Source organism: Notamacropus eugenii, chromosome 6 (assembly GCF_028372415.1).
Source record: "Notamacropus eugenii isolate mMacEug1 chromosome 6, mMacEug1.pri_v2, whole genome shotgun sequence".
In the NCBI taxonomy this organism is placed as follows: Eukaryota; Metazoa; Chordata; class Mammalia; order Diprotodontia; family Macropodidae; genus Notamacropus; species Notamacropus eugenii.
Genome location: NC_092877.1, coordinates 33,503,500 through 33,531,445, shown reverse-complemented (window position 1 = coordinate 33,531,445; position 27,946 = coordinate 33,503,500). Strand labels below are relative to the sequence as shown.

At 39.6% G+C, this 27,946-nt stretch overlaps 1 protein-coding gene across 2 annotated transcripts; it reads right to left on the bottom strand.

The window, feature by feature from the left end:
- Positions 1–6: 6 nt before the first annotated feature.
- On the bottom strand, positions 7–27,864 carry LOC140510659 (uncharacterized). 2 transcript variants are annotated; one of them, XM_072619427.1, is made up of 3 exons: positions 27,781–27,864; positions 9,821–9,950; positions 7–2,803 (listed from the first exon to the last, which is right to left on the bottom strand). In XM_072619427.1, the coding sequence occupies exons 2-3, from the start codon at positions 9,911–9,913 to the stop codon at positions 1,196–1,198; spliced, it is 1,701 nt and encodes a 566-aa protein (XP_072475528.1). In that variant the 5' UTR covers positions 9,914–9,950; positions 27,781–27,864; the 3' UTR covers positions 7–1,195. The 2 variants fall into 2 exon arrangements, with proteins under 2 accessions (XP_072475528.1, XP_072475527.1); XM_072619426.1 differs by lacking the exon at positions 27,781–27,864 and adding an exon at positions 10,259–10,769.
- Between the last annotated feature and the right edge of the window lie 82 nt (positions 27,865–27,946).

The window sequence follows — 27,946 nt, the reverse complement described above, 5'->3', positions numbered from 1 at the left end:
AAGAAAAGCAGTTGCATAAAGGATTTTTATTTCAACATAAAATCAAAGAACAAGAAAAAGTTTATTACTTTGTTTCACAAGTTTTCTCTCTAATTCCAGCGTCAATTCAAGCTATCACTAATTCTTTGGAGCCATCTTTGAACACTTGGTGAAATGCAATGAAGAAATTGCTAACTACACTTAAATACACACACGCAGCCACGTCAGACAGTTCACACATACTAAAAAATGAGGGTATTGAAAATAATTAGCCTTTTTTATCTTAGAAGAGTTATAATTGGGCAAACCTCAAATTGCTTCTAATGCTCATGGCTGAAAATTCAGAAAAAAGGGAAATATTTGAAAGCACAATACAACATAAAATTATTTTAGACCCCCAAATAGTACTCCACCATTACATTATATATATGGTCATATCACTTCTTTTTCTTTATTCAATATCATTCCTATAATGATTATTATACCTACTCATTAGAAAATGTGATATGAAAGCTGTAAATATCCTAAATGCCTCAAGAGTACAAACTAAACACTTAAATTGTGGACAATAAAGAAAATTGAGCAGGTTGATCACTAGTCTTATGTAAATGACCATTCTTCCAGAAGTGACACTCCTCGACCTTAAATGCCCAGGTGAAAATTTAGGGTAAGATAGTTTTTTCTCCCGCTGCTCATGATACTGAAAATTAGTATCTGTAGCTCAGTGCACTGAGATTAAGTTTACAAAGGCCTAGCTTAATTGAGATATGGTTTATGGCAAACAAACCTATACACAGGTTGTCTGTCCATTGCCAAAAGATCTCGAAGTCTTCACAATGTTTTGCCTACACACTGGGTGACTGACTTAATTTTTCCACTTCTATCTCAGTCTTTAGCGTATTGTAGATATGGCCATAGCAAGCATTATCATTTTTACTTCTTGAAAAGATAGAGGATTAATATTAAGATGGTACCCTCTAACTGAAAAGTAGAGTAGGCCTTGACTGCCCCTGTGTTTTAAATATCTACAATGGTTGAAATTTTCATTTTAGCAACACCAAGAGGTTAAATTGCCAGCTCCCTGGTATATTTTCTTAAACCTATGAAGAATATATATTTACAATTAAATAAGAAAAATTCCATCTTTCTTGAGTACAAAATATTTTACTAGAACATACAAATTATATAACTGTGTGTTGCTATCTCTGTTCAATTTCTAGATAGAATCTATTTTTGCTTCGTTCTTTAATTTTACTAAAGGCTCTTTAGGAATGTTGAAATCTGGCTCACCTTTCGTTTTAAAGAAAAAGGATGAATTAAGTTTTGTCTGAATATATTTTATCTCATCTGGTTTTCTCAGCTGACTACAAGCACATTTCTTTTCCTGGCCATCATCACTAAGAACAGTGGTTGCTAGCGCTGAACCTACTGGCTGATCTTCCATAGGACATATAGTTGCAGAAACATTATGAGGAATTATGTGAACTCCATCCCCAGTAGCCAAAGTGGAACAGGAAACATTCTCAGCACCATGAACCCATGACCTACTTCTTCCAGGCAAAGTCAAGTCCAGGGGCTTTTCACACAAATCTACTTCTCTTCTGAAGAGTAAAGAGGTAGCTACTACTGAGGAACCAAAGAAATCCTCTGTCTGAATGGCTTTCTCTTTTGTACTTGAATATTTTCTGATTTTCTCAAAGCATTTTAAATTAACTTGAGAAAGGTTGTTATTCTCTAGAAATGTTTCTTCATTTGAAGACAACTGTGGCAAATTATTTGGAGGATGACTGGGTTTATCATTCAGTTCCGTACTTGCATTCTTGGCCCTTTTAGGAGCAGGTGAGGACAAAGAACTGTTGGGGCTATCAGAAACATTCCTTGATAATAAAGACCTTTGAGTTAAAGAAATATTTTGGCTATGATCAAAACTGCTGCACACTTCTTCAGTACTTGACTTCACCTCTGGAGAATCCCTATTCTCTATCAGGCTTCCTGTACAGAATTCCTCTTCTGAATTATAAGTTTTAAATTCCAGGGCAATAGGACTAGAAGACAAAAGAGGCTGGAGACGCTTTTGGCACCTGTTTCTTTCAGGGGTTTTAACTCCTACTGCCTGCCTGACAGAGAGTCCCTTATGTGGTTTCCTACACTTCTTGAACCTGGTTAGGAGGCTATCTTCAAAATAGCATAGTGCAGAATTAATACCTTTATATTTACACAAGGTTTTACCATCATCATTGTCTCTAGAAATACTGGCTCCATCGCTCTCATTTAAATAGGGATTTTGTGATGGGAAGGTACGTAAGTGCCGACAGAGTGGTTTAGCCTTGTTTTTATTCCGTTTTGGTAGTCTGGGGCTTTTACAAACTCTTTTGAAGTTTCTGTCTGGCAGCTGGCCTTGACTATTGCTTTTCAGAGGTGTTTTTTTCCACTTTGTTTTCTTTTCCATAATAGACGAAGACAGAGATGACAGAGAAAAAGCTTGCTTCTGACCACCGTCATTTTTGGTTGGTTTGATATACTCCAGACCACTTTTTATAGCCTTGCCACGATTTCTGCTTTTAGAATTTTTATTATTCTTAAAAGTTGAAGCATTAGAAATGTTTGAAGCACTCTTCAACAGTTCGTGGTTCTCTATGGTGTCTTCTCCTTCTTCACACAGTTGTCTATTCTGACTGTTCATGGGAGCTTTCCATTCTTTCCTGTACTTTCTAGCTTTTTCTTTTATTTGGTAACAAATTTTACTGACGTTTTCCTTGTTGTCATCAGAGTTTTCATAGTGACCAAGTAGCTTTGCCTCTTCATCTGATTCCGAAGGAATGCACTTGAAATAATATATAAAAAAAAAGAGGTTAACTTTAATTCACTTATTAGATAAGCGTGCGTTCTAACATGCACGCATAACCTAGGTGCTAGGTGCTGTGGTCACTGACCTCGAGGAGCTCAATATTTTATTGGGAAGACCAGAGTCAATCAATCAATCAATCAATCAGCAAGCGTTAATACCCCAAATCTGCCAATCCCTGTACTAAACCTGATAAGGTAGATAACGAAGCCATTAAAGAATGATTTCAAGTATAAACAAGAGCATGGTACAAATGCACAAAAAGCCTACGTGAATATTAACACTGCTGTTTAAAAAGCAAATGTATAACATTACTGCTACATTATGAAGACCATAATAAAGAAAATGAATTCTATGATGGCAGTAGAATAATGTCCTTTGACATATGTGGCAACAATGTAAAGTGCTTGCTCTTCTACAAGGAAAGGCACTCCTTCCCCATGTAGATTAGTGGAAAAATGAGTACTAGTGTAGGCTAGGCAAAAATTACCTGCCCTATTTCTTTTCTTCTTCCACCCTCTGCCACTCCCCAAACCAAAGCTTACCTAGAAAGAGCTCTCAAACACAAACAAAGAAAAAACAATGGTGCAGAAATGAACAGATCTAAGGGAAAAGTAACTGAAATCACACAGTTAAGAAAGGATATCATGCATCTTCCTTCATTAAGGCAATATCACATAAGGAATAAGCAGTCTGGTGAGATGACCTAACTACTTACATCAATTCAGGCAGGCAGTCATCACTGACAGACAATCATGGGCATACCTTAATTTTTTCAAAAACCATCCACTGAAAAGTAAAGACTTATCTGCAGTCAACTTCTTGGAGTTAGTTTAGAACTTGCCCATTCAAGTCCAGGTACCAAAAGCAAGGTCTTATCTTTTTTCCTGAGGATTCTAGTTTTCTCTGTCTATGGTGGGTACTAAAAGGGAAGTAGGAAGCTCAGTCCATTTGGAGAGATTAGAAGGGGAAGTCACCACTGATGAAAAATGGCCCCAGAATAGACTAGTGTCTATCTTATCGGAGAGTGCAATTTGGAGACAGAGTACCTAACTCTATTCCATTGTTATCACTTTTGAGGAAGTAAGTGTCTTTATACATAGTCACCAGACAAAGAGAATGATGCAAGTTCAATTTTTAAACACACGTTGAAAAAATTTCCAATACAGAAATTAATCATTAATCTGATTTTAGTCAATTGAATAGATAAAAGTTTCAAAGGCAGATGGAACTTCATTTCTAAAGGAAGCAACATTATTTAGCTAAGGATAATGCAGCAAGCTACCAATAGGTAAAACAGATTGCTTTTGTAGTCTTATTATACATGCCCAAATTAGTGTGGTACCAACAAAAATTACCGTTCTCTTCCTAATACATCAGCAGTTGATTCAGCAAACTTGATTTCTGAATAGTCCCCACCCTATTAGAGGTAGCACCATCCTTCATATTTGTATAGCTATCTATGATTTTTGAGGTGCTTTCACATACAAAGCTAACAGAGGCAATAATTGTGAAAATATGTTAAACAGCAAGCTGGATGCAACTGGAATGTAAATTCAATGAAGTCTGACTGGCATAGACAGCAGTACTTGAAAAATAGCTCCTTTACATGTCACATTATATAAGGCAAAGCAGAGTGATGGAAAAACACCAGACGGTGAGATTGGTTAAAGACCCCCTTGTCAAAATGTTTCAATTAAAACTGAACAAAACTAATCACGTCACAACAGAAAGACAAGTTAAGAACATCAGTCATTTGAAGTAAACTTCTAGCACCTAAACATGTAATGTGCACTAAGCTTGTGTACAATACATGCCCAAATGCCTAATAATAATATCGATCACAATAACTAGCATTTACATAGTGTTTTAAGGTTTGCTTAAAGAGCCCTTTATAAATATCATTTCATTATCCTCATAACAATCCTATAAGGTAATATATACTTATAAAATACATATAAAATATTCATATGTACAAATTTTTATAAAATAAATATTATCACCCCTACTATTATCATCCCCATTCTACCAAAGGCAAAAGTTAAATGATTTGCCCATGGTCACATGGCTAGTAAGTATCTGAGGATGAATTTTCATTCTCCCAGGAAAATTTATCAAAGCATTTTAAAATATCTACTATGGTTCCAAATAACAAATAAATTTTCAGATTAAGTGTATTCTAAATCTAACAGTACTCTAAACCAGTGATGTCAAACTCAAATAAAACCAGTTCCCTATTGGTCCCCAACTGACTTAGAAAACCACAAACTAATGTGACCTATGTTGTATTTTACTTTTATTTCTTTTGTTTAACATTTCCCAAATACAATTTAATCTGATTCTGGCCACACTATGGAGTTTTGGAGTTTTGTGTGCAAAGGGTGCAGTGAATTGGACATTTGTGCTCTAAACAAGCTAATGGATCATTGGACTTTTAGTCAGCAATTACCATGTACTAAGTACTTTGTTGGGTGCTGGGCATACAGAAACTGAAAATGAAATGGTCCCTGCCTTCAAGAAACTCCCTCTCTATAGGGAAAATAACAATGTTCAATTCCCTCATTTTAAATGTTGGCAAACTAAGACTCGAAACAGGAAAGCAATTTTCCAGCTTTGTAAGTGTGATTGGTGGCTGAGTTCGAATTAGGACCCAGGTCTCCTGAAACCAGGTCCAGGACTCTTTCCACTATACCAACTTTTCTTAAACTCTTCCTGGAAACCCTGGATCTGTTTCTGTTAGGAAAAAAAGATTTTATGTCATCGAACAAGACAGATACAAAATGGAAGCTAGAAAGTTCAGGAAAAGCTTCATGTCTAAAAGGGACAAGAACTGACTGAGTTAAGAACCATATTGGATGTGATTGTTCGACCTAGAAGATTATTTACAAAAACTTTTATTTTCCTCTTTAGTGAGGTTAAGGCAGGATTTTGGAGAGGCTTTTCTGTTCACCCTATTTTCATTTTAAAACTTTGAAAACTTCTTTTTTTGTAAACAACTTTGTGATTGTATCAAAAATCATTTTTTAAAATTTTGCTAATACACATCTGTGCATCAGGATTGTTTTAGAACTAGAAGAGACCCTAAAGATCACTTGTCAAACCCCACTCTCATTTTACAAATGAGGAAACTGAGACAGAAAGGCTAAATGACTTTGTTCACTATGGCTCCCCCCAACTTTGAGCTTTCTTTTAGGTATAAGCTCAAGGGCAAGAACTGTCTTTTTTGCTTCTATTTGGATCCCTAATGCTTGTTGACTTGACTTGAAAAGTCACAGATTTTAGTTTAGATATGAATCTATGTTGCTGGATTCAAACCCAGGGCAGCTGACTCCACCTCTTATGCCCTTTCTACTATTTCATCTCTTCTACACTATACTATCCTATCTCTCTACTCTGGAACCAGAGATTGACCCAAATCCCAGAGATAACTCCCATCATTTTGATGGCATCTTTCAGTCAGAATTTTGACCAGCCTTTGCTGGACCTCAGCATTGGCTACTCATGGACACTCATAAAGTCAATGAGTAACATAGGCAGAGGGACAAAAAAATAGTGAGGTTTCTTGTGAACAGTTGTCTGCCATTACATCTTTTTTTCCTAACAGAAACAGATTCAGGGATTCTGAGGAATCTGAGAAAAGCTAGTACAGAGGAAAGAGGCTGGGACCTGGCATCAGAAGACCTGGATCCTAATTCTAGCTCAACCACTAATCACTCTTGCAATGCTGAGCAAATGGCTTTCCTGTTCTAAGCCTTGGCTTGCCTACCTTTAAAATGAGGGGGTTGAAGTGGAAGATGTCTTTTTTCAATAGTTCTATGAAAGTATAGATGGCTCACTCTAGCTGGCTAACCAAACTTAGGCAAAACACTTAACCTTTCAGGGCCTCAGCCTCCTCCTCTGTAAAATGACTAAGTCAGACTAGATGCTCTCTAAGACCCCCTTCCCATCTGGTGAGTCTGAGCACTACTCCCAGTACCTGGGATTCCAGGGGAAAGAAAAGTATTGTAGATTTATAAGTGTTTTCTGTAGCGGGGCTGGGGATATCTGGGGCAAGTTCAAAGGGGGCAGACCTGTATTCAGGTCTGGCAGGCTTCCAATCCTACAGCTTCAGCTGAAAAAACGAAGGGAGCCAGTACATGTGATCCTTTGCCCACAACTCAACTCAGGAACAGATCTCCAGCAGTTGCATCTGTGGCAGACCCTCATCCTCCCCAGGAGAAGAGAGAAACAGTCTTCTCACTTCTAGATAAAGTAACTAAAACAGGTTAACCTTCTGGTCTAACCTTATAAGTAGGTGTGCTGTGGTTTCAGGGAAAACACTCCATTCCCTTATCTTACCTCACCCCACTCATGACTCTATAATGGCCATCCTGCATTCCAGAGAGGGCTGAATTGTATGATCTCAGCCTCTTAGTTTCGATGGCTTCCTAAAAGGCTCAGCTCAAAGTCCACCTTGTAAAAATAAGATACCTTTCCCACTACTCCCAGATGCTACCAACATTTCCCTTTTATTTTATCTTCTATTTTCTCTGTATCTAGCATATATCTATGTCTATCTATCCTATTTAATCTATCTGCCCATCTATCTCTTTTCTCACACACACACACACATACACACACATAGCTACGTACAAACTTATATGTGTGTGTGAGTAAATATTTCCATGTTGTCTTACCCATTAGTGTTTTATCTTCCTTGAACAGGAACTGTGTTTATGTCTTTCTTTGTGTCCCCACTGCTTAGCAGTTTTTTGCTGTTGTTTTTCAGTAGTTTCGGTCACATCTAACAGTTCATGATCTTGCTTGGAGTTTTCTTGGCAAAGACACTGGAGTAGTTTGCCATTTCCTTCTCCTTCATTTTACAGTTGAGGAAACTGAGGCAAACAGGGTAAAGTGACTTGCCCAAGGTCACACAGCTAGTAAGTGTCTGAGGCCAAATTTGAAGTCAGGAAGATGAATTATCCTCCTCACTACAGACTCTTTGGCATATAGTAAAAGTGATTAATAGATGTTTGTTGGTTAACAATAGATTGCTCCCTTCTATCCTAAGAAATAACAACAAAAACTCCCTTCCCATTTCAGGCCTAAAATCTCTGAGAAGAAAAAAAAAGCTTTTCATTCCAAAAATAGGGTGAAGGTTTTAAAATGCAATGAAAGGAGACATGCATTCTCTGCTAGCTGAGTGACCCTGAGTCATTCACTTCACAGAATCTCCGAACCTTAAGAGTTTGAAGGAACTTTAGAAGACATCTCATCCAATCTGTTGCCAGCCCTCAGTTTCCACATTTGTAAAATGAGAGTGTTAGATTGTATGATCTTCAAGTTACTTTCTAGCTGTAACTGCTTTGACCCTATGAGACGTTTGCTGAATTGACCAAGCATTGACACTAAGGAAGAACAGGATTGGACACTACTCTGGTAAAGGAAAACCAGGCATGTCCTCTGCTAAAATGGGGTAAGCTCTGAACCCTGCTGAAGCTGCTTTCTCCTTGGCATCTACTTTCTTCTCCCCAGTGTACATCATGTCTAGGAAGTTAGAGAAGTCCGAAAGTGCCTGCCTAGCACTGGTCATTATGTATTTATTGAACCCAACATAATCTTAATAGCACAACCAAGAAATTACCAGCAATTTCATCCACAAGATGTAAGATTTTGAACATTGATCTCTTTTTCATCTGGGCATCCATGCAAAACAACATTATACATCTTCTGACTCCTATTCTAACACAGTTAATGTTAAATATTTTCTACTAAAGGAGACAGGTATAGTGGATAGTGGCTGGAAGTCAGGAAGATTTACATTAAAATTATGTCTCTAATACTTAATGGGTGTGTAAGTCACTAAGACACACTGTTCTAATGTTCAGGCAACTCTGTAACACAAAGTGACCAACTATATAGTCACACCCAACTCAGGACTACCATATACCAAGGAATGTCAAAGAAGGGTGGGAGGACTGGGAACCTCCTACTCCTATGAACCTCATCAAAGCAGTTTGGGGATGAAATTATGTATTTTCCTTCTCAACTAGATCACAGAATGAGAGAATGCTTAAGTTGTTCATAGAGCATCACCTACTGTCAAGACTCTAACCCAAAGAAATTTTACAAATGAGAAAACTGATTTTCAGAAAAGGAAAACAGGTTCATGGGATGATAGCTCTAGAGATGGAAGAGATGATAAGGTTATCAGGGGTGGGGAACCATCAGCCTCAAGGCCACATGTGGCCTTCTGTGTCCTTGGGTGTGGTCTTTTGACTGAATCCAAGTTTTATAGAACAAATTCTTTTATTTAGGGGATTTGTTCTGCGAAGTTTGGATTCAGTCAAAGGGCCACACTTGAGGATCTAGAGGGTCACATGTGGCCTCAAGGATGAAGGCTCCCTACCCCTGGTAGCTCCTTCAATCCCCCTCACTTTATAAATGAGGAAACTGAGACCCAGGGGGATTATGGGATTTATCCAGGTCATACAAATAGGAACCTAATGTCACACAGTGAGTTAGTGTTAGAACTCAGGCTAGATCAAACATGAAGCAATGTAACATTGATAAAGAGTTTCTTTTTTGAAAATTGTTCACTTTAGGTGCCTTGCTGGTTCCTCTGGCTCCGTGGGCTTTCCTGCCTCACAATTCCTCCAGTCATTTGCTGAGATTTCCCTTCCTCCACTTTCATATTCTACTGTGTATTAAAGATATCTGCTGTCCTTACCTGCTCTCCCCAGCTAGGCATGAGCTCGTGGGGGCAGGAAATGCGATGCCCTTTTAATCCCCCACAGTTCCTTCAGTGTCTCACGTACAGTAAATGATGAGTGAGTGAGTGAAGGAATGAATATTAAAAAGCCCATTTTATAGAATCTGGCTAACCCTAACGACCGTTCTTTCAGCTTTCTCTTAGACTTAAATGAGTGGATGTGGATGTCTCCTTCCCTTTCCCCAAAAGAAAGCCGAAATCTTCTCTCCTTCCAGCTGTGGCCACAGGTTTGGGCCGCTTCTCACCTGCTCTCCAGCCCCATCCTCGTCTGTCCCGGGCGAGGAGAGGCACGGGCAGCATTTCAGCTTTCTCTTAGGTTTTCGGTTCCTCTGAGCCATGACAAGGAAAGGGGAGTGGGCGTCGAGCAAGGCTTCCCTGGCAAGAGAACAAGAGAACCCACGGACTACTTAGCCGCCCCGGGGGGTGCCCCTCACCCCCAGCCCAGCTCGTTTCCCGCCTCCGCCGGGGCCCCACACTCACCCCATCTTAGGTCCTTGTAACCCGAGGTCCCCCACTGTCCAGCAGTGTCACCCCGACCCCCCCCCCCCGCAGAGTCGGGCAGCGTGACCCAGGCCCCCCACCGTCGGGCAGTGCGACGCGGGCTCCCCACGATCAAGCAGTGTAATTCAGGTCTCCTTGCTTTTGCCCCCACCCCACCCCGGGCTCCAAGCCCTGCATTTCACCTTTGGGGGCGCTGAGTATCAGTGGGGCTGCCCTGTGGCCTTTCCCGGGCCAGGTCCAGACTGGAGCCCCAGCAGGAGCCCGGAGGTGAGGTGCCACTGACTCAAGCCTGGCACCCTCCGCCTAGGCTCCTCCTAGGCACCCTCCTGCCTTGGGGGCAGGCCGGGAAGACAAAGCCAGGGAGAAGGGACTGGACTGGCAGGGAGCCCCACGGAGGCAGCGGGGCGCGCGGGGTCCCAGCGACTTTTGAAAGGCGCTGGGGCCACGGCTGGGGGTGCGTGGACACCTGGGCACTTGCCTCGCGGGTCCTTACCCCACTAGCCCTGGACCGTCTGCTCCCGCGGACCCCCACAGCCCAGGCACCAGCAGCGTGGCAGAGAACCAAACCCCAAACTGCCCCTTTTGCTGTTTGTCTTACGGGGGTATCGGGGTGGGGGGGCGGTACTCCAGAGCTAGGGGAATTGCAGCTGATACATCAGCAAAATATTCCCTTTATAGTGTCCCAATATTCACACGGACTATCTGTGCCCAACTTGTGGTAGAACTTTCCGAGCTCATATTGGTCTGATCAGTCACAGTGGGGCACACTGAAATTTCACTTTACAATGGTGATGTCATTTTGTCCCCCTTTAAAGAGGAAGGACAGCAACCAACCAAAGAACCAAATTTCCTATTTACAGATAAGGCAACTGAGCCTCAGAAAGGCTAAGTGACCTGCCTAGAGTCACACACCTAGCAAGTGTCCCACTTCAAGGCAGCTCACACAGGGTACCCACTAGCTAAGATCATGTCTTAGAATCTCAAGGTTGAAAGGGAATCAGAGAGGGGAAGTAGTCCAACTTACTCCAGGAAGGAATTCCATTAACAACAGACCCCCTACAAGTAAGAACACGCAAGCCAAAACAGAGGAAACTGAAGCAAACGGAGATAAAGGGTTTTGCCCAGAGCCACACAGCTAGCAAATGTTTGAGGCTAAATTTGAACTCAGACCTTCCTGACTCCAGCTGGGCCCAGGGCTCCAACCACTGGGCCATCATGAAGAAAAATCTGGTCTTTAGGGGATATTCTTTTGAATGTGTGTTCATGATAATACTTAGCACATTCTACATCCTTAGGAACAAGTATAGAAAGGCAAAAAATGTTAAGACTAATTTACTATCCTTTAAACTTAGAGTCCTATATTTCAGTAGCCTCACTGGTGTCAACAGTGGAGGCAAAAAAAAAAAAAAAAAGACTGATTTAGACCGCAGCACTATAAATTAAAATAAAGCTGAACTCTCAGTAATTGAAAATCCAATAATAGTTTCCTATGTGGTCACTATTTCAGATGTTTTTGCTTAACTTTTTTCTCTGTTACAGGGAAAGGGTCAATTTCAGGGCAGATAGTAGAGGAGGAAGAAGGGAAAGGAAATACTTTCAGAAATGAATGTGATATAAAAACAAAAAGCATCAATGAAACTCTTTTTCCTAAAGGTTGAAGTGTATGTAACCTTTAATATAAGAGCTGATATAAGCCCAAGATTCCCCCTATATACCTTGTTGTGGCAGGTTAGGTCCACTGAGGCTAGAAAATCAAAGGTGCAAGTTTATACCTTGTTTCTTAGGATCTCATCAGATTTCAGGACTGATAGCTTTTGGAGTCAGAGAATAAGGGGGCTAGGAAATAATAATAGGACCTTAGACTGGTGTGATACCCTCCTTCTTGAGAACTCAACCCATTTTCACAGATATTATCTAGTTGTATCCTCACAAACTCCCTCTGTAAAAGAAAGATTATAATTATCCTGCATTTATGTAGGCAAGTAGATATAAAGGTTAGGTAGCTTTCCCACAACTGGTGCCAGTGTCCATGTCAGGAACATTATTCAAACTTGATGGCCACTGTACTACAAACTGAGACAATTAGGCAGGATGACCAAATTTACAAGTACTTCTTCAGTTGCCTGTTTTGCAGCTTATGCTGCCATCAGAAGCAGAGAAGAAAATCATAATTCAAATTAATCAACCATTAAACATATACTAAGTACCTGCTCTGTGCTAGGCACTGTATTAGGGATACAAACAAAAAAAAGAAAGAGAAAATTTCTGCTCTCAAGGAACTTACGATCTAAAGGAGGGAGATAACACGCAAAAAGAAAGTGAAACATTGGTGGAGTGGGGAGGGTGGAGAAGGTGCCTAAACTGAAAGGGCATGGTAAAGAAATCAGAAGAGCCCTGAGGTGCTGCGGCCAGGCGAGGAATGAAGAGGAGCATATCAGAGGACCAAAACAGGACAACCTGTCTGGGATACCTCCAGGATGGGGGCGAAGGAGGGGAGAGAATACATCAGAATGCTAAGATAACCTCCGTGTATGCATTCCTAAACTATAACTCCTGGTGTGTTTCCCATTAACGGTCAGTTAGTAGGCACAATTAGCTCGAAGCAATGGGATTTACTAACGTGGCGTAATTAGAGCAGTAGCAAAGAAACATTCTACCTATAAACCTGTGATACACTCTTCCACAAATACACATAGTACCCATGGGAAAGACTGGGCGTGAAGTTGGAAAAACATAGTAGTGAGGCATACATATGGAAACATGGGCAGCTAGGTGGCGCCAGAGTGCAAAGCGTGCTGTGCCTGGAATCAGGAAGACTCATCTTCCTGAGTTCAAATCCAGTCTCAAATACTTACTAGCTCTGTAACCCTGTGCAAGTCATTTCACCCTGTTTGCCTCAGTTTCCTCATCCATAAAATGAGCTGGAGAAGGAAATGGCAAACCACTCCAACATCTTTGCCAAGAAAATCCCAAATGAGATCACAAAGAGTTGGACAACTGAAAAATGACCAAACCTACAAATAGGGAACATGTGTGACTGAAGCATTTCCCACCTCTGATGATACCACAATGGCCTTTTTCACCCAGTAGAGTCCTCACACTGCTCCCTATTGTCCTGGCATCTCTGCTACACAAGTTACTCCACAAAGCTTCCAGGATCCATCCCTTCCCACAGCTCAAATCTCAGTTGCTCCTCTCAAATGGAAAAAAGGTCCCAAGGCCTAACCTTGTAATAGCATATGTTTTCAACAAGTGCCTTGAGAAGAGTAGCTGAGCATCGCTAAGAGATGGCTAAAGCTGACTTGGACCTTTTGGAAGACACCAATAGTTCTAGCCACACAGCTAGCTGAAAAAGAGTTCTACAAACCATGCAGTTAGTCATCTGGAACTAGTTTCAGCATGTTCAGACATACCCTACAATCTCCCCAAGGTCATGTAGAATGTTACTGTTTTTTTACGGTCAGTAGATTGATCTAGATCGAAAAAGAGAGCTGACCACTGAAGGCTCTCCTAGCTCTAAATCTCTGATGCTATCATGGTTGAAAAAAGTCTGATAACAAAGATATATAGAGATTAACACAATTACATAAAACTATCATAGTAGGAAAGTGGTAGAAGGATATGTACAGACATTTTTCAAAAGAAGAAATATATACTATCAACAACCATATGAAAGATTGTTCCAAATCTCGTTATGACAGATACACTTTAAGACAACTCTGATACTTGACTTTGCACCCAGAAAATTTGCAAAGATGACAAAATATAGAAATGCTCAACATTAGAAGGGCTATGGGAAGAAAAGCATATTAATGTACTCATGGTAGAACTGTGAATTAGTCCAATTAATGTGAAAAATAATTTGGAATTTTATGTAAGGAAAATCACAGCTATTCAGAACTTTTGATTGAGATAACTTGCTGCTATGAGATGAACCCTAAGGAAGTCAAGTAGAGAAAGAAAAGTTCCATTTATACTAAAATAATAGTAGCACTTTCTGTAGTAGCAAAAAAACCCCTAAAAATTAAGTGGGTGCCCATGAGTTAGGGGAATGGCTGAGCAAATTGTGGTATTAGTGCAGTAGAATATTATTATGTGATAAAAATGGCAAATCAGAGTCTAGAAAATTACATATATGTGTACACATATGTATGTATGGGTGTATATACACATATACACACACATATATAATAACTATGACAACGCAAATGAAGAGAACGCCAAAACGAAGCCAAAAGCTGTGGAACTTCAATAACAATCTTGGCTCTGGAGAAGAAATGAAGAGAGGCAGCAACCTCCTTTCTTTGGAAAAGTGGAGGGTGATGGGTACAAAAGGCTGCATATGATGTCATGAACTGACTTTGCTGATCGGTTTTGCTTAGTTGTCTTTCTTTTTCACAAGGGAAATTTCACTGTGAGGATGAGAAGAAGAGTTGGAAAGATAACATATGAAGAAACGACCATGATGTAAAAACAAAAAAAATCAGTAAAACAAAAAATAACATGAAAGGATTGGGCTACATGACCTCCAAGGGACCTTCCTCACCCTGAGCCTCAGTTTCCTCATCTACAAAATGAGGCAATTGATTTCTAATGTCACAACATGCTATGATTCTGTGCACTGACCTTCTCAGATGCTGGACATCAAGCTAGTAGTAGAACAGTGAGCCTCACTTCATTTGATTTAATTTCCTAGGAAGTAAATCAAATCAGTAAATATTTATTGAGCATGTGTTATATACAAGGCACAGAACTTGGAACTAAGTTCCATCTGGAATAGGGATCAGGGGATGGACTCTTAGGGCATGTATCATGGACAGTGCCATCAATTGATTTCTTAGCTCCTGACAGGAATAAACCGGAGAACAATGAAGACAACTCAGGACATTGTTCCTAGGGGAAGGCAAGCCCAATATCATTTTAAGAATGTTAGGAAGATACCTCCGAGGTGAGGTGAAGCATTGATCACTTTACTTGAGGAGAAACTTAGATTTAAGAGGGTAGAATAAGTTGAATGTAGTTGCCTATATAGAGGCCCTCTGGGTGTGGCAACACATAGATCTAAGGGCAACCAAGCTTTAATAAAAAAAAAACTTCAAGATTAGAAACCTCCTGTTCTGGCATCTTGATACAAAAGCAGAGACTCTATAATCAGAGATGAAACAAGTATATGGGTCTAGGTGATATTCTTCATGTGACTGGATCTGAGCCAAGGGAGATACCACAGTAACAGGAGAAATCAAGTGACTTATTGGGCAAAGGGTAGAAGGGAAGAAAATGTGGCATCACACACACACACACACACACACACACACACACACACACACACACTGGCCTTAGGACTGCTAAACTCAGAAATATTCAATGTAATATGTCCTCTGAGCATCCAGGAGATCACCAAGTACAACCCAGGATCAAATGTCCAAGTGGAGGAGAACTCTAAGAGAGAGACTGCTGATTCAGGCCTTTTATATAATTCATAAAATGAGTTGGCAAAAAAATCACAAATGTTATAAACAGCATTGAGCAATATTGTATCACATTGCAATCAATTGTGGGGAAGCATTGAGGCATGGCCAATCATGACAGAAGAATCAGGAACTATCTAGAAAAGCTGGGGAGTGGGAAAGGGGGAGTATAAGGGTCAGGAGTAAGGAGTAAAAAATTGTTGTAGCACAGAAAGAAACAGTTCCAGAAATATAAAATACAGTAGGGACTTCTGGCTAAGATGGCAACAGGAAAAGTTATCAAGGAGCCCAGCTCTCCTAGAAACATCCCAGTAAATACCTGAAAATACTAGATAGAGAAATGATAAAGAAAAACAAATAGAAACACAAATAGACTCTTTCACCCACTTAGAACTCTATACAAAGACAACCAGAAAATTGTAGGGACTTGGAAAAAAAATATGCCAGGGAAGCAAGCATGAGCTTCAGCAAGTGGACCTGTGGCAACTGGAAGAGGGTTCATGTCAGAGAAGCAGAGCATGGTGTGAAGGAAGGCAGTGTGAGGGGTTGGGTAGAAGATTGCGAACCAATATAAACTCCAGTGGTCATGATCTAAAGCCCTGGCCTCTCAGAACATCAGCAGAGGAAAGAGTTAGTTCCCATAAGTCATTGGTCATTGCAAAGAAAGATAGGATTGACCTGTGCACTCCTCAGATCACTGAGCACCACAGGAAGTGTATGATAATTATAAATCTTATATTGTTTGACGTTAGAGTTATAATGATAGGACTCTGGTATGGAGTCACTTAGGCTTAGTGGGCCCATAAATCATATAGGTAAAGACAGATAAGAGGTATACTTTTCCACTCTTCTGACCTATGTTAACCCTGAGTCAGGCAGTTAATGTCATAGCTTTGAGTTAGATAGAAGTCCTGACAAAGTAACTCCCTCTGTCCAAGCTTCACCCAAGTCTGGTATCAATAGGCAGCCCTGAGAACTCCACCACATCTGTATCTGATTAGGAATGCCCCCTCCTATACCTGGCACTGATTATCTGTTCTCAACCAAGCCCGTTTTTAATATATATAATTTTGTGACCTGAAGTCCAACTTTAAGCATGTTCTTTCCCTACCTGTATCCTTCCTCCTCTCCCTGTGTGAGTTTCTTGCATCTGCGGGAATGAACTTTTGTCTCTATATAGCCATATAGTTTATGGGGGGTTTTTTGCCTGCTTGCTGCACCACATAATAAAAAAGGTCCTATTTGTATCAGTTTTCTAAGTACCAATTTCCTGTAAATTCCCAAACATCTTTTCTTTAACCTGAGCTGCCAGAAAAGTAACCTAGTTGATTTTCCTGATCCAGGATTCAAGACACCTAACACTACAAAGAAGCACAAGGCCAGCTCATCACCTGGTAAGCTATACTGGGTGCCTTGTAGGAGGTCTAACACCAGCATAATCTCCAAAAGCCTACTGAGATCTGGCAGGGCCACAAATGGGGGTGGAACCACTAACCAATGGACAATTGTGCAAGGAGAAGGAGTCAGGGAATGGTTAAGTCCAGAACCCACATCAGGACACTAAGACAGAATCTAGGGATGGGGACCTAGTACTGGCCATCCTATCCAGAAAAGCAGTGGAGAGCATTCAAAGTACTGAGGATGACGCCAGGCCTTTCCAGCCTACCAAAGAGATGACACTAATAATGGCACTAAGTGCCAATTCAAAAACAGAGACGGGAAATGAGTAAACCACAGAAAACATTCAAATATAATGAAGTAATATTATGGGATAAGAGACACCAAACAGATAAACCCAGAAGAGAATACATTCCACAATTAGCATAAATAGTAGCAATATTAACAAAAGTCTAAGGAATATTAGGCTAGACCCCTGGATGAATTAAACTTCCATGTTTAGCTCCTACTAATACACTAGAAAATAACTGTAGAGTGATGAATTCTGTGAATTTAGACTATTGGAATTTTCTTATTTGCATAATCCCTATTAGTTGCTGGTTTGTTAACAAAGATAGTTTTATTTGGGGGGTAGCTAGGTGGTGCAGTGGATAGAGCACTAGTGCAGGAGTCAGGAGGACCTGAGCTCAAATCTCACCTCAGACACTTGACACTCACTAGCTGTGTGACCTTGGGCAAGTCACTTAACCCCAACTGCCTCAGCCTGGGTCATCTCCAGTCATCCTGATGAATATCTGATCACTGGATTCAGATGGCTCTGGAGGAGAAGTGAGGCTGGTGACCTGCACAGCCCTCTCTCACTCAAAACAAAGTTAAGTGCAAATCATGTCATCGTTTCTCTGATGGCATGGTCTTCTTCAGCAATGAAGGATGAACACACACACTGGGGTAGTTTTATTTGGATCCAATGAATTGATTCATGTGAAAGTAATTTGAAAAAACAAAAAGAGTAAAATAGATATAACACTCTATTCCATCCATACTACTCTAGAAGTGAGTGTAGTTAAAGTCTGGTGATGGGGTGGGTGATTTAGAAAGGACTAAGCCCGAGTTGAAAGAAGTAGAGTAGGAGAATGATAACTCTAGGGTGAATACAGCCAGAGAAGAAATTACAAAATTAAAAGTATTAACATTATTGTTATTGTATTATTAACATAGGTTGGCCAGAATATTTGTTTTTTTAGGTTTTTTGTTTTGTTTTGTTTTTTTGAGATTGGGTCCCCCTATCTCACCCAGGCTGAATGTGCAGTAGCTACTCACAGGCCAGATTCTGATCCACCCTGAAAGCTTGCCCTGTTGGTACTGGATTTCATGCAGATATCCAATCAGCTTAGCCTAGTGTAGAACAGAATTCCAATCCTCAGCCTCCCCGGGAACAGGGATTACAGGCATATCCTCATCTAAGTTTATAGCTGGGAAGATGGATGCAAACCTTGACTGACAGTACACCAGTGGAAGAATTTCTCCCAATGTGGAGTAGAGTACAAAAAGGGAAAGGGGACATATGAGGCAACAGAAGGAAACAAAGATTACTTGCCAGAAAGGTACCCTAGTTGAAGTTCCTGATATATAACATATATAGTTCATATTTCTCTATTACTTTAAGGTTTACAAAACTCTTTTCCCATAATGATTCTGTGGTGTAGGTAATATAAGCAATCATCCTTACTTTACAGATAAAGAAGCTGAGGCTAAGAAATTTTATATGACTTGCCTGTGGTCACATGGATATTAAGTCAGAGCCAGGCCTTCGAAATGGAAGCTTGCTTTATTAAAGGCAGAAAAACCTCATTAGGAAATTTAAGTATTCTAAAGTTCAAGCTTAGGCCACAAGTACTGTCATCATGCTAACTGATGGAAGCGGAGCATTTCCCAGTATACAAAGACTGTTTGGTATAATTAATGACTCCAACAAGGAGCTTTGGGCCTTTAACCTGGACAGATCATTAGCCATCAGGAAATGTTCAACCTCTGGGGGTCCTAATTGTTATTACAAACCAATAAGTAGATGAACAACATGAAGAAAAATAAATAACCTTTTTATGTGCTGAATACCAAACAATAAACAAAACAAAAAAACCAGCCCATCGCCCATATCCATGGCTAGAGTCCTGTTTAGAGTATAAATCTCTCGGCTTTTATAAACCAGTGGCAGTGACCAATAGGAGCACAAGAGTTCAATCTTAATGTTCCATTCAATTTTAACAGCAGTGATGGCTGAGGAGGCATTTTCATTACAACCTACTATTTTCAAGACTTTATCATTCCCCTCAACCTCGAATTCATTTCTAGGGATGTAAATTTTTCAAACTGGTTTATTACTCAGAGGGTGTACATTTTTAAATTTAATTTGTCCTTAAGGTTATTTGAATGTGAAGGGAAAAGATTATTCTGATACAGGGAGCTGAGTATTAAGTAGAAAATCGTCAGTAACATGAGGCCGGAAATAGAGGTGGCATTTTCAACAGTCAAAATACAAAATTTCCTTATTATTATTTATAATTTAGCCTGATGAAAGCATATAGAAATGCAGTCTTCTTACATTAAGAAAATCTATTCTGGTGTATAAAAGAAAAAAATAGGAAATAGTCACCTTAAAATGTCAGTGAGTACTAGAATTCTAGTTTGAAATCAATTTGTAGCATTAATTCATCTAATTTAAAGTAACACCTGAATTCATGATCCCTTTAAGATGATCTATGTCACAAATAATTAGAAATTGAAAGACTTCTGTCAGAAGATCTCCAATCTAACCCTGCATCTTCAACTATCTCCCTGTATGTAAAGTAATCCTTGTTAATTATGAGATAAATAAATCTGAAGCTCTCTTAATTTCACATGATAAATTTAATCTTCCTTAGATTACCTTCTTTTTTTTGCCTTCTTTAATTTCAGATCAATTGTGTTCATGGCAATTCTATTTGAAAACCAAGGTATTACTAAGACTGACTACAATTAAGTTCTTCTTCAGTGTTTTTTCAGTCATGTCTGACCCCTCCTGACCTCATTTGAGGTTTTTTGGACAGAGATACTCAAATGGTTTTGTCATTTCCTTCTACAGTTCATTTTACAGATGAGGAAACTGAGGCAAACAAGGTGAAGTGACTTGTCCAGGGTCACATAGCTAGGAAGTGACTGAAGCCAGATATGAACTCAGGAAAATGAGTCTTTCTGATTCCAAGCCTGGTACTCTATCCACTGCATCACCTATCTGCCCCACACAATAAATAGTACTGCCATTTAAAATATAAAATGCTAGTAAGTTAAGCTGAGCAGATAACACATGCTAATGAAGTTTTATAGTTTCCTATCTCAAAATCTTCATTATTTACTAATATGTGAAGGTTAGCCCAATGTCATAAAGGGACATCTGATGATCAAAAAATAATCAGGGCTTCTGACACTCTTTCCACTCTCCACCCCTTCAGCTCAGGTGGGTTGTGCCCCACAGTTTAAAAAGTGCTGGCCAAGATGAATGCTATGTCATGGGATCCTACTCTATCTACACAATTCTTTAGGACCAACATTTCTATCAACAGAGTAGATGAAAACAAAGATGGAGGTCTTTATCATATCTGTAGATGACATAAAACTGAGAGGAATAGCTGGTTATATAATTGGGATCTAAAAATATCTGGACAAGTTGGAACTATGGTGTTAGCCAAATCAGGAGAGCAAAGCAGTTGGGCTGTGAGATCAGGAAGATAGCAACTGCTGCCCTAATGATGATCACTAGAGAGAGGGCAAGTGAACATTTAGAAAAATGAAATAGTCATACAATAAACCAGAATGCCTTCATCAAGAACAACTTGTGAAAAACTAATCACTTTCCCTTTTTGACAAGGTCATTGATCAGGAGTATACTGTAAATATAGCTTGAGTAGATTTTAGCTAAATATTTGATAATAGTTCTCATGCTGTTCTTGTGAAAAAGATGGAGAGATGGAGGCTATACAATAGTGCAATTAGGGTTCAGAACTGGTTGAATGGACAGAACCAAAGAGCAGTCATTAATGACTCCGCGTCAGCTCAGCTCCTTTGGAGTACCTCAGGAATCTGTGTTTGGCTCTATTTACCAATAATATCATTCAATAGGAACAGAAATGGCAGGCTTACCAGATTTGCAGATAGCAAAGCCAGGAGGGGAAGCTAACACAGTGGATGACAGAGTCAGGATTCAAAGACATTTTGAAAGGCTAGAACATTGGTCAAAATCTAATCAAATTAAATACAATAGGGATAAGCATAAAGTCCTATACTGGGTTAAAAAAAGGTTAACTTTACAAATATAAGATGGGGGAGATCTATTTGAACAGTAGTCCACCAAAAAAAAATAGATAGGGATTTAATGGACTTAAAGTTAAGCCAAGTCAAGTTAACAAGGATTTATTAAGCACCTATCATGTGAGAGGCACTGTTATGAGAGATAGGGATACAAAGAAATCCAAAAAAACAAACACAGCAGACCCTGCTATCAAGGAGTTCACAGTCTAATGGAGGAGAGAATATGAAAATGATTCTCTACAAATAAGATGTATACAAGATAATTTAGATATAATTAACAGAAAGAAGACAGTGGAATAAAGGGGAATCAGGAAAGGTTTCTTGGAAAAAGTAATATTTTATCAGGGATATGAAGGAAGCCAGGGAAGCAAAACAACAAAAGTAAAGAGAATAAATTAAGGGCACAAGGAATGGCTAATGAAAATGCACAGTTGGGAGGTAATGTATAGTGCTCCAGCACCAGTATCAACTAATGTCGTTGAATCACAGACTACATCCACGGGAACTAAAATGTAAAACTAGAAAGGTATGAAGGGGTCAGGTTATGAAAGGGTTTAAAAACCAAGCAGAAGATTTTTATATTTGATCCTGGAGGTAATAGGAAGCCACTGAGGTTTATTTAATAAAAAGAAGGAACATGATCAATTAACAGATAAGTGAAAGATGAACTAGAGTAGAGCAGTGAGTTGCTGGACATTAGGTGGACTTGAGACAGGGAGACCAACTAAAAGGTAACTGTAATAGCCTAGGCATAAGATGATAAGGGACTTCACCAGGGTGTTGGCAGTGTCAAAGGAGAGAAGGGAACATGTACAAGAGACCTTACAAAGACAGAATCTATAGACCTTAGCAAGAGATTGGGTATGGGGGTCAGAGAAAGACCTAGGAATCAAGTCCAACATTTAGGTTGTGGGCTTGAATAAATGGGAAGATAATGGTCCCCTGAGATTAATAGGAAAGATGGGAAGAAGGGAGAACTGAGGGAGAAAAGAGAATGATCTCAGTTGTAGATATATTGAGTTTAAGATATCTATGGGATGTCCGTTTTCAGATTCTAATAGGCAATTGAAGATGCAAAGTCAGAGAATTGAGGTTACCAGATGAGTAGTTCTGAGAATCATGAGCATAAATAGGATAACTGCATCTGTGGAAGTTGATAAGACAACCAACTGAAATAATATAAAGGAAAATAAAAGATGCCTAGGACAGAACCTTGGGGGATACCCATCACTTAGTGCATAAGACCTAGAAGAAGATCCAATAGAGAAGACCAAAAGCTCAATAGGAGTAAACAGTAAGAGAACCATAACATTCAGGAATAAGAAAGGATTAGTTTTGTTCTAACTCTGACCTGTTCAAATAATATCTGGAGTTTGGTTCTTGACACCACATACTAGAAAGGGCATTGGTTGGTTGGTTGGTGTCGTTCATTCTCGAAGAAGACCAAAATGACATCACCATGACAAAGTGAAATTTCAGTGTGTCTGACTGTGACTGATCAGACCAATATGAGCTCAGAATGCCCTACTGCAGGTTGGACACAGATAGTCTGTGTGAATATTTGGGGGAGAATACTCCAAATTTGTGCATCCTGCGTTTACTTTGTGCTGTCTCAATTCTGCTTTGCTCATAGAGCACAGCACCTTCAGCACGCCATGCTGAGCCGTCCTGTGCCAGTGACTCCCATGCTGCACAGTCAAATCCAAAGTTCTTGAGAGAGACCTTGAGAGTGTTCTTGTACTGCTTTAGAAAAGGCATTGATAAGCTGAAAAATATACAGATCAGGGCAACTAGGATAGTGAAAAGCCATGAGTTCAAGTTAAATGTAGATTAGTAGAAGAAACTGGAGATATTTAGCTTAGAGAAGAGAAGACTTCCAAACTTAAGATCAGAGCAGCTAGGTGGTTTAGCAGATACAGCATGGGCCCTGGACTCAAGAGGACCTGAGTTCAAATCCAGCCTCAGACATCTACTATGTGTAACTTAACCCTGATTGCCTCAAAATAACCTAAAACTTTAAAATGGACATGCTAACTGTTTTGAAGTATTTAAAGAGCTACCACAAGGAAAAGGTATTAGACTTATTTTGCTTGGCTTCAGAGGGAAGACTTGAGGACAAGGGACAAATATTAAAAAGAAGAAAATTTAGGCTTGATATAAGGAAAAAGCTTCATAATGACTAGCCATCCAAAAATAGGATGGGTTATCTTTGGAAATAGTGGGTTTACCTCACTTGAGATCAAGTAAAGATTAGGTGATCAAGTCAGTCATAATTTTCCTAGATTTTTGACAAATCTAGAAGGCCACTGAGGTCCCTTCCAACTCCCCCAAAATTCTGTTGTGGAAAAGATTCTTTTTCATGAAAGATTTGTTTGGACTAAGTGAATTCTGAGGTCCCTCACAAAACTCAAATGCAATGACTTAGGTTAGAAGTTCTGTTGTAATCCAGGGCTTACTGCAATCAGCAAAGTATCATCTAAATGGAACATCTCAAGAACACAACCCTTAACAAAAATACTAAGCTAAGAAGGGGTCACTGTTTTTTTCAGTATAAAATGAGGGTCTTGATTTTAGACATGATTGGTCTCAGGTGACGGTGGAACACCTAAATGGTAATATTTTGTAGGCAGCTGGAAATATGAGCCTGAGTAAAAATATAGATATGGGACTCTAGTTTTTCTTCTTTGCAAAGATATTCTCAGAATGAGAGTATTTCAAGGTAAGCCCTCTTGTTACTTTTATTTCTATGTTGGTATAGTTTTACTTAAATGTAGATATAATCTATGTTCTTAGTAATTCAATCATTTTGGATGTTATGGTTCATTCAGGATATAGGTCAGATCATCTTCATTATTCCAACATAGGTTGACTGGCATGTTCCTTCCACCGACTCAGATTGGAACGCCTCTACATGTTAGTAGTTGGTTTCATAGGATTTTGTGTCCAAAAATTATATGTATTTTTTTTTAGCACCAGGGTGAGTGAGGGCAACTAGTGAACATCTCCATGTTTAGGCTTGGTCCTTGGATGACAGAGAAAGCATCTCCAGGACATTACCCAGAATCTTTTGAACTTGCTATGATATGCCATGCCTTGTGAGCCACTGGCATGACTGGCTAGAGCCCAGGGTTGACTCCATGCCTCAAGATTTAACAGAAAGGACTTTATTATCATTGTCATTTTCCTTCAAGTTGGGATACAACACTTTTGTTTCCTGATAACAAGGATCTTTTAAAAAAAATTTAAATTGTTGTGAGACAACGTAAGAATACCTTTTACCTTGTGTTGCCTGATACCTCACCCCTCAAACATTTTTTTCTCTGCCACAAAAGCCAAGAGCTGGTCCCAGGATTTGGGTACACTATCCTAGACAGAATCTAATCATGTAGCTCTGCTCTTTTCTTGCTCTATACCAGTATGCATTGTGTGAGAGGTATGACAATCTTAAGGTTTACAGTTGAAAAGAGTCTGTAGCGATTATCCAGTCTAAATTCCCCATTTTTCAGAAGAGGAAACTGAAGTCCAGAGATGTTAGTATGTGATAGAACTTGAACCCAGATGCCCTGATTTAAAATATACTCTTCTTTCCACTCTACCATAAGCCCTAACCCTATCTATACTCTTCAACATGCTCTAGTATACAGAAAAGCAACCTCAGAGCAAGCCCCAAAACACTGAGACCCCTTAGACCTTCACATTTACCAGGACTTATTTTCTGCCCTCATATCAAAATATGCACTTTTCCCATCACTGCCTTTACCTCTATGCTCTGTGCACCTAGAAGAATTTCTCTCCTGCAAAGCACAGCAAAGCCCTACCCCTACCTACTTCTTACTGCCCCTTAGCACCTCTCGCCCCACATGACAACAATCAATCCTTTTCCCTTTGCAGACCATGTTAGGGGTGTGGGTAGGATGGATCTAAGTTCCCTTCTCAGTCCTGCAGTGTCCCTGTTTCTTGACAAGACATAACAATAATAATTACAGTAACAATAAAAAATTTTAAAACATGTATTTACTAAGTACCTACTATGTGCCAAGCACTGTGCTGAGCACTTTGCAAATATCTCACGTGATAGCCCTTATATAGAATTTTAAGGTTTGCAAAGTGCATATGATTTTTGCAGCAGCCATGTAAGTTAGATGTTATTGTTATTCTATTTTACAAATGAGGAAACTGAGGCTGAAAGAGGTCACTCTGGGTTACCCAGTGAAGTCCCAAAAGCATGATTCCATCACAGGGATTTCAGAGGGCAGGTCAAGTGTTCTATCTGCTTTGCCTTCTAGAATCTCCCTAGCCTAATAATGTACAAAAGGTATAATAGTATGCCCATCATTAATACCGTTGCTGAAGTGCTTTTTAGGGATATACAGGATTATTTATCCTCTCTCCTACCATGCAAAATATTTTTTTCAAAAAATCACTTATTAGTGTTTACTTTATGCAAGGCAAACAACAAAGTAGGAAGCCAGGATGGTGCAGGACAATTAAAAACAATGGATTGGAAGGCAAAGGGCCTGGGTTTGTATCTTCAGCCACTTCTGACTTTTATGACGTTAGACAATTCATTTTCTTTTTCCTGGTCTTGGTTTTTTTCATCTATAAAATCAGGGATTAAAATTAGATGATTTCTGAAATCTTTTTCAGGTAGGAATCTTTGATTCTTTGAAAGTACAGGCAGCTAGGGGGCAAAGTGAATAGAGAACTGGGCCTGGAGCTAGGAAGACCCAAGCACAAATGAGAAATCAGACTCGTATTAGCTGTGTGACCCTGGGCAAGTCACCAAACTACTGCCTGCCTCAGTTTCCTCTTCTGTAAAATGGGTATAATAACAGTACCTATCTTTTAGAATTATAGTGACAATAAAATGAGACATTTGTAACACATTTGGGATACCCTAAGTATATAAAATGATAATGATAAATGGTGATGAGGATGAGGATGGCACTTGATGAGATGCTTAGTGGGAAAAGGAGAAAAATACCAAGTAACATCAATCTGACCTTAGTGAAAGTTTTTGTTCATTGTTCTTATTTTTAGGTTTGTATGTCTGGGTAACTTGCAGTTTAGTTGTGGTTAATGGAGAAAAATTACTAGGTCATATTGCTACTTACTAAATATTATTTCTCTGTTCCAGGGGACTAGAGACTTTATCATAGAATATAAAGTTTCTTTGGCTAACTGAAATGAGACATTGAGTCTGGGTGAAGAATGATTATTTTCTCAAATTAACATAGCAGATGTTCAATAAGTATTTATTGATGATGATAAAGCTGCTTACCTACGTTGGAGCTATGGATACACAAGAATTCCTGGGAAGATTGTACATTACAAAAGTCGTTGCAATGGCTATGTAAGTATAAAAGTCTATCATCAGGTAACATTTAGCTGGCAGTCTCAAGTTTTTCCACCAGATGACATCTGACCCTGGAGAGAGGATATTTCTCTTCTAAAGCTGTGCTTCTCATCTCCCACTGCTTACCCACTAAGCAGCTTTTCTTCTTTTTAAGATAATCTGTTCATCTTTTCTGAAATCCAGTCATTTTCTTCCCAATCTAATTTTCTTTGAAGGAATAAGATCTGTTCAAGGAAATTTGTTTGTTTTAAGAAGTCTATGATTGATTTTTATTTTTATGTTAAAAACTGTGCTTAAAATTAAAATAATTGACTTTAAAAAAAAAAGAGTGCCTAACAGACACTCTAGCAGCTGTTTAAAAAATACTTCTTGAACTGAATTGGTAAAAAGGTGAAACAAGAACATGTTGACTTTTTGAGACGATGTGAGGAGGTTAGGAAGTCCCCAAAGACAGCAGTTACAATGATCAAAGGTGCTTGGGTGCATGTGCTTGGGCCCCAGTTCTAAAAATCACACTTCTCTTTAAAAAATAACATTTCTCCCTAGCCTCAAAATACTATCCCAGGCAGTTTCTCCCCAGCCCAAGGACACAGCCTGCCCCTGCCACAACCGTTATCTCCCTTCTTGCTACAGTAACCAGCTGCACCTACAGAACTTATTAGTCTGAACCAGCTGTGTACTGGCTGAATGGGCTGTGCACTAGGTCATAATGACATTTACTACTCACTGACCAATCATATGTATCCTAGACTTAGACATACGTATACTCCCTTACATTTATCTTGTCTAACAAGACGTTGATAAGAGCAACCTGGTATTTCTGAGTCAGCCCTGACCATTGGTTGACTTAGGGAAGTTTCAGGCCTAAAACCACATTTTCAGGTAGCCCCCCCCACTCTCCTGGGCTATTTCCCAATGAACTTTGGGTAAAATACCTGCACAGTAGGTACCAAAAGTGCATGTTCCTTTAAGAACTAACCACTCCTTAACCACTTCCTAATCCCACCCTGAAAACCTAGTTAGCATATTTGGCACATGCTTCACTATAGAATATCCTATATAAACTTTCTCTGTACCCCTCTAAGGTTGCAGGTTTCCTAAGAACTCTTGCCCACTGAAAAGCGTAATAAATCTTTACCTTGACCTCAACAATGCTTGAGTCCGTGAATTCTTCTCCAGGCAACCTGCCCCAGTACTCTGGTCCTTGTAGGGGTCTCACACCCCTCTTCTATCCCTCGTCACTGCCAAAGGGATTCTTGTAAAGTGCAGGTCTGAACATATTGCTCTGTTAATCAATAAATTCT

Coding starts and splice junctions, on each gene's coding strand:
- LOC140510659 (XM_072619427.1), bottom strand. CDS start 9,913: ATGGCTCAGAGGAACCGAAAACCTAAGAGAAAGCTGAAATGCTGCCCG. Junction 2,804..9,820: donor AGGATGGGGCTGGAGAGCAG/GTGAGAAGCGGC, acceptor TATTATTTCAAG/TGCATTCCTTCGGAATCAGA.